This window comes from Lithobates pipiens, unplaced genomic scaffold (genome assembly GCF_037356315.1).
Source record: "Lithobates pipiens isolate NorthernLeopardFrog02 unplaced genomic scaffold, aLitPip1_a1.2 Scaffold_19, whole genome shotgun sequence".
Taxonomy (NCBI): Eukaryota; Metazoa; Chordata; class Amphibia; order Anura; family Ranidae; genus Lithobates; species Lithobates pipiens.
In genome coordinates, this window is record NW_027507764.1 from 408802222 (window position 1) to 408814411 (window position 12190).

The window sequence follows — 12190 nt, forward strand, 5'->3', positions numbered from 1 at the left end:
GGAGAGAGATGAGCGTTCATACTTAGCATGAACACACAAGCTGTTTCCTCTCCCCTGAGAGAACTGGGATTTGTGTGTTTACACACACAGATGCCGGTTCTCACTCTTTCACAAGCGATCGTAGGTGCCCGGCAGTCATCGATCTGTCATCGGCAGGCATGTCCCTGGAGTCGATGCGAGTGCCTGGTGGGTGCGTACAGCTACGGTGACTTGCCCAGCCGAGCCAACCTGGTCAGCTAGTGGTTAAGTGCTCCTGGTCCCTCCCTCTTGTCGAGTGCCTCCACAGCAAGCAGCTTGCTATGGGGGCACTCAACCAGAGCTGCAGTTCGGTGTGTCCATTCAGACATGGAGCTGTTGTTCGGTCCCGCCCCCCTCTCTCTCCTGATTGGCTAACATTGATTTTTTGTCTCAGCCAGTCAGGAGGGAGAGTCACGGACAGCCGAGGGACTCGTTGGCATCGCTTAATAGAGATGGGGCTCAGGAAGGTATTAGGGGGGCTGTTTCACACAGAAGGGTTTTAATCTTAATGCATAGAATACATTAAGATAAAAAAATCTTCTGTCTTTACAACACCTTTAAGGTTTCCAACCCTTGACTTGTACCCATGACTCTTACAAAATCTTATTTTCTAGTTTTACATCATGAGAATAAGGTTGATGTTAATCCAATTTTTCCCATATAATGTAAATAAACATGGATCAATAGAGAATTTTTTTGAGTATTTTATCGGTGAAGGCATCATGGAATGATACAGCTCATACAGTCACATGCATTAGCAAAGAAATTGATTTGCACACAAGGTTTGTGTGATGGACTGAAATAATTATCAGTATCTATGTACAGAGATGAAATATTGACTGCTGCAAAATAAAGCCAAATGTCACACAGCACCGTTACAGACACTGGGGCTTCAGATACCAACTTTAGTACTAGAAGGAACTTCTGTTTACAAGATGATATATTGACATGGTGCAACATCGTGGCTTCATGCTATGCAAAGAACGATATAGCACAGCATGCTGGCCTGCATCTAGATTAACTGATTTTGCCTTTCTGTGACAAGCAGTTTGTAATCACTGCTCCTCATTTAGATGTAATACATGAATGAACACTATATTTCAAAAGAAAATGTACAGATGAAATGATTTGCATCCATGTGGAACTTCCATAAGTATGAAATATAAACTTTGTATTATACTTTATAGATGTAAACTTTATATTCACAGTTTAAACTACAAACAACGGTCTTTGCCTTAGAAATACAGTATATTACGAAATAAAAGCCACCGTTTTCCTGGGGCAGTTATTTTCAAGTTGGACCTGTAATATAAAATTTTCTAATGTGGTTCCAGATTCTCCAGGGAACGCTAATATGCGATTAGTGTCCACATTTTCTTAGGGTTGATCTTTATCACCCTTTGTCCCTTTTCTCTGATCAAAATCAGGTATATAAGCACAACACAATTTTTTGGGGGGGCTCCTACAATTTGGCACAGAGGATCCAAGCACAGATGAATGCCAATGGATTTAGGCTACTGAAGTTATAAGCGAATCTTAGCTTACGTTCTCTGGTTCATTTGCCACCTCTCTACTGGCCAAAAATGCAGACCGGTAAACTAGGAGCAATTTGAAATTAACCACACAAACACATATAAACATAAAGAAAATGTATCAGGGAAGCTTGCATTGGGATAACATTGGATTAGATTGTATTGGAACTAATTACAACTGTGGGGGTTATTTACGAAAGGCAAATCCACTTTGCACTGCAAGTACACTTGGAAGTGCAGTCGCTCTAAATCTAATGCCGCGTACACACAACCAGACTTTTCAAGGGACTAGGTCCGACTGACTTTTGGCGGAGCTCCGACGGACTTTCCGAATGAACGGACTTGGCCACACACAATCACACCAAAGTCTGACGGATTCGAACGTAATGATGTACGACTGGACTAGATTAAGGAAGTTCATAGCCAGTAGCCAATAGCTGCCCTAGTGTTGGTTTTTGTCCGTCGGACTAGCATACACACGAATGGATTTCTCGGTCCGGCGGAGTTCTGGTGGGAAAATTTAAAACATGTTCTATTTCTAAAGTCCGCCGGATTTTTGGCAAGCAAAGGTCCGATGGAGACCACACACGATCGAATTGTCCGATGGACTCATTCTGTCGAGCCTTTGCTGTCAAAAAGTCCGGTCGTGTGTATGTGGCATAAGGGGTAGATCTGAAATGAGGGGAAGCTCTGCTGATTTTATCATCCAATCATGTACAAACTAAAATGCTGTTTTTTATTTTCCTTGCATGTCCCCTCTGATCTACAGCGGTGCAAAGTGGATATTCCTTTAGTAAATAACCCCCTATGTGTCCATGTCACCAGGATCTGGAATGAGCAGATTGCTGAGAAATGTAGGATGTTTCTGCTCCTTCTTCAAGGCTAGTAAGGACTGTATTTCTATATATTTGGCATATATAGTGTCTTGCAAAAGTATTCACCCCCTTGGCATTTTTCATGTTTTGTTGCCTCACATCCTGGAATTAATGTGGAATGTTTGAGGATTTGCATCATTTAATTCACAGAACATGGCCACAACTTGGAAGATTTTTTTTCTTTTTATTGTGAAGCAAACATCATATCGGACAAAATAACATAAAAGGTCAATGTACATAACTATTCATCCCCTAAAGTCAATACTAAAGTCAATACTTTGTAGAGCCACCTTTTAAGGCTATCACAGCTCCAAGTCCCTTTGGATAAGTCTCTATGAGCTTGCCACATCTTACCACTGGGATTTTTGACCATTCCTCCTTGTAAAACTGCTCCAGCTCCTTCAAGATGGATGGTTTGCGCTCGGGAACAGCAATTTTTAAGTCTGACCACAGATTTTTTTTTATTGGATTGAGGTCTGGGCTTTAACTAGGCCATTCCAACACATTTACATGTTTCCCCTTAAACCACTCAAGTGTTGCTTTAGCAGTGTGTTTGGGGTCATTGTCCTGCTGGAAGGTGAACCTCCATCCTAGCCTCAAATCACACACAGAGTGGTACAGGTTTTGCTCAAGAATATCCTTGTATTTAGCACCATCCATCTTTCCCTCAACTCTGACCAGTTTCCCAGTCCCAAATGCTGGTGTTCTTTGGGTGATGTGATTTGTTGGGTTTGCGCCAGACATAGCGTTTTCTTTGATGGCCAAAAAAGTTAAATTGTAGTCTTATCAGACGAGAGCACCTTCCTCCATACATTTTGGGAGCCTCCCACATGCCTTTTCGCAAACTCAAAATGTGCCATTTTGTTTTTTGCTGAAAGTAATGGCTTTCTTCTGGCCACTCTGCCTCTGCCATAAAGCCCAACTCTATGGAGCGTACGGCTTGTTGTCCTATGTACAGATACTCCAGTCACTGTTGTGGAACTCTGCAACTTCTCCAGCGTTACCTTAGGTCTCTGTGCTGCCTCTCTGATTAATGCACTCCTTGCCCGGTCCATGAGTTTTTGTGTGTGGCTGTTTTTTTGGCAGGTTTGCTGTTGTGCCATGTTCATTCCATTTGGTTTGGATAGATTTTATGTTGCTCCAAGGGATCATCAAAGATTTGGCTATTTTTTTTATAACCTAACCCTGACATGTATATTGTATATTGTTGTACTTTTGCAAGGCACTGTATATATATACAGTGCCTTGCGAAAGTATTCGGCCCCCTTGAACTTTTCAACCTTTTGCCACATTTCAGGCTTCAAACATAAAGATATAAAATTTTTATTTTTTGTGAAGAATCACCAACAAGTGGGACACAATTGTGAAGTGGAACGAAATCTATTGGATTTTTGAAACTTTTTTAACTAATAAAAAAATGAAAAGTGGGGCGTGCAAAATTATTCGGCCCCCTTGCGTTAATACTTTGTAGAGCCACCTTTTGCTGTGATTACAGCTGCAAGTCGCTTGGGGTATGTCTCTATCAGTTTTGCACATCGAGAGACTGACATTCTTGCCCATTCTTCCTTGCAAAACAGCTCGAGCTCAGTGAGGTTGGATGGAGAGCGTTTGTGAACAGCAGTTTTCAGCTCTTTCTACAGATTCTCGATTGGATTCAGGTCTGGACTTTGACTTGGCCATTCTAACACCTGGATACGTTTATTTGTGAACCATTCCTTTGTAGATTTTGCTGTATGTTTGGGATCATTGTCTTGTTGGAAGATAAATCTCCGTCCCAGTTTCAGGTCTTTTGCAGACTCCAACAGGTTTTCATCCAGAATGGTCCTGTATTTGGCTGCATCCATCTTCCCCTCAATTTTAACCATCTTCCCTGTCCCTGCTGAAGAAAAGCAGGCCCAAACCATGATGCTGCCACCACCATGTTTGACAGTGGGGATGGTGTGTTGAGGGTGATGAGCTGTGTTGCTTTTACGCCAAACATATCGTTTTGCATTGTGGGCAAAAAGTTCGATTTTGGTTTCATCTGACCAGAGCACCTTCTTCCACATGTTTGGTGTGTCTCCCAGGTGGCTTGTGGCAAACTTTAGACAAGACTTTTTATGGATATCTTTGAGAAATGGCTTTCTTCTTGCCACTCTTCCATAAAGGCCAGATTTGTGCAGTGTACGACTGATTGTTGTCCTATGGACAGACTCTCCCACCTCAGCTGTAGTTCTCTGCAGTTCATCCAGAGTGATCATGGGCCTCTTGGCTGCATCTCTGATCAGTCTTCTCCTTGTCTGAGCCGAAAGTTTAGAGGGACGGCCAGGTCTTGGTAGATTTGCAGTGGTCTGATACTCCTTCCATTTCAAAATGATCACTTGCACAGTGCTCCTTGGGATGTTTAAAGCTTGGGAAATCTTTTTGTATCCAAATCCGGCTTTAAACTTCTCCACAACAGTATTACGGACATGCCTGGTGTGTTCCTTGGTCTTCATGATGCTCTCTGCGCTTTCAACAGAACCCCGAGACTATCACAGAGCAGATGCATTTATACAGAGACTTGATTACACACAGGTGGATTCTATTTATCACCATCAGTCATTTAGGACAACATTGGATCATTCAGAGATCCTTGCTGAACTTCTGAAGTGAGTTTGCTGCACTGAAAGTAAAGGGGCCGAATAATTTTGCACGCACCACTTTTCAGTTTTTTATTTGCTAAAAAAGTTTAAAATATCCAATAGATTTCGTTCCACTTCACAATTGTGTTACACTTGTTGGTGATTCTTCACAAAAAATTAAAATGTTATATCTTTATGTTTGAAGCCTGAAATGTGGCAAAAGGTTGAAAAGTTCAAGAGGGCCGAATACTTTCGCAAGGCACTGTATATATATATATATATATATATATATATATATATATACTGTGTGTGTGTATGTATTATATATATATATATATATATATATATATATATATATATATATATATATATATATATATATATATATATATATATATATATATATATATATATATATATATATATATATATATATATATATACATAAAATTGCAAAGTGCTTGTGTGATTTTTTTTTAAACTTTCTTTATCTGCTATTAGTGTTGATCCTTGCCATATAAAATTAGTTCATATATTATTATATTATTCCTCTACTTCATATAATGCTTTTTACATTTGGGAGGCTCTGTAAAAACTAAGCTACACTGATTAATTGACATATATTAAGTGACTGTTTCCTTTGCCAAAGGGGGTGCAATGACATTTATTTTACATAGCTATCATCATTTGACACACATTGCTTATATCTCTAAGAACGTCTATTTTCTGATCACAAGATAGTTTGCTTTTCGCTTGACATATAATGGTTTGTAATTTTTCAGACAGCCCAAAGTCAATGGTTACATATTATGAAAAGCATAATTATATGTATAAGTTTATGTGTTAGTCTGGGTAGAATTTGTATCAATTGTACAAATTAACAGGTATTAAAGTGCTTGTAAAACCAGAAGATTTTTGATCTTAATGCATTGCATGCATTAAGATAAAAAGCCTTCTGTGTGCAGCAGCCCCACTCAACCTCCCTAATACTTACCTAAGCCCATCTTGATCCATGGATCCTGGATAGCTGAGTCTCTTGAGACTCAGCTATCCAGGACTCTCCTCCTGATTGGCTGAGACAGCAGCGAAGTGCCATTGGCTCCTGCTGCTGTCAATTAAAGTCAGTGAGCCAATGAGGAGAGAGAGGGGGTGGGGCCGGACTGTAGCTCCATGTCTAAATGGACAAACAGAGCTGCGCTCAAGTGCCCCCATAGTAAGCTGCTTGCTGTGTGGGCATTCAATAGGAGGGACAGGCCAGGAGCCCCAAAGAGGGACCAGAGAAGAGAAGGATCTTGGCTGCTCTGTGCAATACCACTGCACAGAGCAGGTAAGTATAACATGTTTGTTATTTTGAAACAAAAAAATTTGACTTTAGTATCGCTTTAAGTGTCTTGTGTTCATGGTTATAAGAATACTTGTGCACATCAACTACATATGGTTTTCTGTGTCAGTGGTATGAAAATAAAACTTTGCCCAAAGATGGTCCTGGTTATGTGCAAGAATCTGAATGCAGAATACAGATAATCCCAAAGATAAATTGGAGTTTTGTGATTCATAATAATAATAATCCAAAAGAGTTCTTAAGTAATATATAACCCAAGGAACCTTGAAAAAAATGTAAGATACTTTGAAGGAAACTAAACAGACCCTATAGTATCTCCTCCCATGGAATGATTTCATATATAATGGCATTTGTACAGTTCAGCGAGTCCCTAATGCCGCGTACACATGATCAGACTATCCGGCGGACAACCCGCCGGACTTTGCAGCAGATGTCCGCTGGACTTTCCGAACAAGTGGACATGCCCACACATGATCAGACTTTTCCCAAAGCACCCCCATGTTGAGGACATGCAGCCTGGTATGGCTCAGGAGGGGGGGGGGTGATCGCTCCTCCCCACCCCCTTTCCTGACCGGTCGGGCTGCATGCTCGGATAAGGGTCTGCTATAAACGTTGGGGGGATCCCCACAGCGTTTTTTCAGTGTAGGGCTTCCCCTTTAAATCCATACCAGATGACGGGGCTCGCGAGGTGTCAATCTCGCAGATGGAGGCGACGACATTGACTTCCTTCGCTAGTTCCGTCTACCTGGAGCTACGTTCAAAATGAACGGACTTTTCTCCCTGTGTGTGGGCAAGTCCGTTCATTTTAAAAGTCTGGCGGACTAGCACACAGACGGCGGATTGTCTGCCGGACAGTCTGGCGGACAATTTTGAGTCAAAACTTCTTTCTAAGTCCGCCGGACTTTTTGTAAATAAGCCCATTATGAGGTACTGAAATGATTAACAATATTTAATCTAATATAAAGAAATTGGGAATTAAAATTAAAAGTTAACTATACAAATACAAAATATTAACCTAATTACTCACTAAGCATCCCTGGGTTGGCTTTAAAATTGTAAATATGTAAACATTAAGTTGTCCAAGCATCAAACATACCTTTGCACTGTGTGCCCTGCATTGAAGTGTTGACAGGGTTTCAATCACTGTTCCTATAACTAGCGCTAAATTGTGTCCCCAAGCTAAAGAATAGTGGGCTTTTCATACCAAATAATGGTCAGCCTAAGGCATACTGGTACACTAGGGATAAGAAACATGCAGATGTTAAATTTTTTTAATTTATACAAAAACAAGATTTCACACCAAATGTTGGCATTTTCAGTGGGGAAGGCAAAATTTAAGCTGTTTTTAAGCATGCATTCAGCTTTAAATGGCTTCTAGGGATTAAATAAGCTTAATTTGACTATCCTAATTCTGTTATTTTGCCAAAAAATGCCCCCCTCCCCATTAGCTTAATTTAAAGAAAAAAAAGTAGGATAAACAATTTAAAGCAACAGCACACAAATAATGATCAAATGCACAAATAAATACACACTCATATACAAAGAACACTGAATTAAACAAACTACCCCAAATACATCCCATTCTCCAAAAAACACACCCTGTCAAAGAAAGGGGGGAAAAACAAATTTTTTTATCATCATAGGAGGTTAAGTTTAATGCCAACTCTACCCCCATCTATTATATGCTTAAATTAAAAAATGTCACTTTGACAAACCTGATGGCATCCAAGAATCTGTGTGTGGCTTCCTCAAAGTATTGACTTGTTCCCAGTTTAAATCATTGCGTTCCCATTGGCTATATCCACAGGACTGGTATGGCTCATCAAAGGTACAGCTGCCTAAAGCAAGAATAAATAGAAAAGAGTCAAATTTTATTAAAGCAAACCTTCACTCAAAAATTACATTTTCCACCAGTCTAACTATTCTTCCCTCTTCACTTTTTATAATTTCTAACCCTTATTTATTTATTTTATTTTTTAAATTTCTGTTACTGGCCCCACTCCTTGCTGCCATTCTTGTTTAGTCCAGCTCCTCCTGCTGCATCCTGGGATACTGACATCACATATCCCAGGAGGCATTACTTTCCACTCAGAGGTGGCACCAAATTTTGCACATTCACAGAGATCTTCTGCTGTGTCTGTTTATGTGTCCTTCTATGAACAAAAGGATATGTGACGTTCATATCTCAGGAGGCACCCTCCATTTTTTAGAAGCACTATGTAAACAGACATCATGCCAGATTTCTGTGCATGTGTAAAACATGGCCCCACATCACTGGGAGCTGGTTGCAGGAACCAGATAAGGACAGGCATAAGAGAGAGGACATATAGCAGAACAGTGATGTGGGAGAATGCTAGATCTGCTGGGCTTGTATTCATGTTATTAAAGCACACAAAAAAGGAAAGGAAAGGGGGGGGAGGATGTATGTAGAACATATTTTTTATTGCACAGGGGAAGATCTTCTTTTATCAAATATTGCACTTTTGTCTTATATGTACCATATACAATCTAGCTTAAGATGAGAGTCTGTATAACACATCTTCTACAGAACATTTTAACCTTGGAAGAATCATCTAAAAACTCAATAATGGATCTCATCTGGCTCAGTTGTTAATTATAGGGGCATGTTTATTAAGCAGTGAATCTAAGATACATGAAACATTCACTGCAGGTGACTCTTCCTGTGTATTAACCTCCCTGGTGGTATGATTATTATTATTTCAGATTTTTGATGCTGAAAGTGGTACAATGTTTCTCATGGAAATTTGGTGTTTTATATTGTAGGCCTGTAATTCTTAGGAATAACTCACTTAAATCTGTCCAAACAAGAGTCTAGTAGACATCCTGGGTATGATAAAGTTTGAAAAACAAAATCATAAATTATAATATAATAAATAACTATAAATAATTATAACAAATAATAATATAATAATAATAATAATAATAATATAAATGATTCAATAATGTAATCAAATCAAAAACACTGAAATTTGCTCAGCTGCAGAATTGTCGCTGTCATTACTTTCAGTGTTTGATGACGAATTTCCCCACGAATCACTATCGCTCAATTCTGCAAGTGATTCTAATTTATTATCGCTGTTTTCTAGCTGGTCTAAAACCACTTTTGATGTAAAGGGACGGTTTTGGTTGCTATGGACAATCTCCAGTTTCCAGGCAGAAAGAACAGTATTTATAATATAAAACTGCATGCAGGGCACTAGACAGATCACTAGGGACAAAAGGGATGTGAAATAAATTGATACAGTAATGTAATCTGTAAGATTACAGTGTACTGTATATGTATTGTGTGCTTTACTTTTTGAATTTGGCGCCGTTCTCCGTCCCCGTGCGTCACAAAGCTTGCAGGGAATGGAGCTCGGCCCACCGAGCGGAGGACAGCTCGCACAGCTGAGTGGAGAGGACATCGCAGGATCCTGGGGACAAGTTAAGTAAGCTGTATCTGGATCCTGTGATGCAATCCTGAGTGTGGCTCGGGGTTACCGCTTTTGGTGCTGAAAATCCACCCCGAGCCACACTAGAGAATACCGCCAGGGAGGTTAAATGACAGTGATTGATTCAACAACAGTGCAAGTTTGGTGAAAGTCCCATTTACTGCTTTATAAATATGCTCCATAACATTTGCATGTTAATTCAATCTTGCATTTCAAATTTACTGGTATCTGTAAAGGAAGAATACTAAACAAATGCTGCCCCTCTTAGAAGTAAACAGAGTACACAACTATATCTATAGGGTTACTAATAAAGACATAACAAATGAATAGCTTTTTGACTTGATGACCATTATTATTAATCTGCTGCTTACTATTGGTAATCTACACCCTTTTATAAAGCACCAAACCTGTTTGTAGTAAAAGTGAAGATGATTATGGAAAGACAGTGAAAAGCAAGGGTTGGCGTAGACAGGCATCTGTTCTCATCAAAACTGCTTGTCTCTGCATTTCCATACGGGTTATTAGGAATGAAAAAGCAGCTTGATGCAGCTTAGAATGGTATCAAATACAAATCAGAAGGATGTCAGATGTGGGTAAAAGCACCTGTGTGGAAACTCAGATGAAACATCTCAAATTGATCCCAGAGGGAAACTGAATCAATTCTGCATTTGCCCATATACACAATACCTACACAGATCCATTCTTTTCAATGGATTTACCGTAGGTCAAGGTTCAGCTGTCCCTTACTGTTAAAGACATTGTGCCACTTGTACATTTTAAAATCTGAAGTATTAGTGTTCTTGAAATAATTTGATATGGAGGCCCACTCTGGGCTAGGTAATGGCACAAAGGTAAATCTCTAGTCTTTTTTTTTTTTTTTTTTTTTGAGCATTGCTTATTGTGTCCCTTTTTTTGTCATGAGACTAAACAAGAAATGAGGAGACCACTTTCCAACAAAAAGAGAGACTGCAATAAGGACTTTATAGATTGTCCAACCCTTTTCTTTGAGAAAAAACTAAAATAAATAAATGCTGAAATTCAACTTAGAATTGGACGTACTGTACTAATTAAGAAAATCAATTAAAACAACCAAACAACTTCACTTTCTCAGATAGTATTTCAATTATACATACTATATGGAAACTTGACATTTAGATAGTGTTATTTTATGTTTATTGAGAAATATAAAAAAAAAAATGTATTTTTAATGAATATTTAATATGTGTTGTAAGTAGCACACCAAATGTATAAACCTCAAGGTCAGAATATAAAATGTGATATCTGGTAGACACATCTTTTTAATCTGATTAATTGGATGTATGCCTTTTGGTTTACAGCAAAACGTGCCCTCTTTTCTAATTATGATAATGTGGTTTATGTAATTCTGAACAAGTATGAGATACAATAATTACAATAACTAAAGTTTAAAAACTATTATAAAATAACTATTGACTTTTTTATATTTAGCTTAAGTAGTTATGACATACCCCTACTATGAAATCTCAAATGAAAAGAAAATTGCAGCTGCTTTCAGTTGCAACCAAATAGTTTTTATCTGACAGTTCAAATTATAAAATCGAATGCCGCGTACACATGGCCGGACTTTCTTGCAGACTATGTCCGAAGGGATTAGTCCGTCGGACAATCTGATTGTGTGTGGGCTAGTCTGATAGTTTTTTCGGAAAAAAAAAATCCTATGGACCTAGAAATAGAACAGGTTTCAAATCTATCCGAAGGACTCAATTCCGACGGACTAAAATCGGGAAAACTGTTCGTCTGTGTGCTGGTCCGACGGACCAAATACGTCGCAAGGGAAGCTATTGGCTACTGGCTATTGTTTAGTCCTGTTTACATCATCAGGTTCAAAACTAACGGACTTTCGAACGGACTTAGTCTGTTCATGTGTGGCCAAGCCCGTTTGTTCGGAATGTCGTCAGAACTCCGCCGAAAGTCCGTTGGAAAGACCATCGGACCTAGTCTGTCGGAAAGTCCAGTCGTGTGTACGCAACATAACAGTGAATTTGTAGCCATAAAGACACTTTTATTGGAAAAGGGGATTGCAGGTGGACAAAACTTAGCCCTGAATGGGAATCAAAAACAGAAGGGCATATTTATGAATTGGTTACTGTAGGAGTATTGTCCTCTGCATTTGCTTTATATAAGAACAAATGATTCAACTACAGTGAAGGCTAATTAACAAAAAAAAAAAACATTTCATTCGTTTTTAGATAGGGCTTTAAAAAATGTTAAATCACTGACAGATTCGCTGGGATTGCATACAATTCAGATATGCAGCACCCCCCACCCCAGTCACTACATGGGTTCAATGGTTGTTTTTTTCTAGGGGGAATAGAATAAGTGCAAATAC

The 12190-nt window shown here is 39.1% G+C and overlaps 1 protein-coding gene across 10 annotated transcripts in view; it reads right to left on the reverse strand.

The window, feature by feature from the left end:
- Positions 1-12190, reverse strand: part of PTPRM (protein tyrosine phosphatase receptor type M) — a 982826-nt gene that overhangs the window by 730990 nt on the left and 239646 nt on the right. For all 10 annotated transcript variants that reach the window (XM_077492471.1, XM_077492470.1, XM_077492475.1 and 7 more), the window contains exon 2: positions 8086-8208. In XM_077492471.1, the coding sequence (XP_077348597.1) occupies positions 8086-8208 (123 nt within the window). The remainder of the gene's footprint in view (positions 1-8085; positions 8209-12190) is intronic.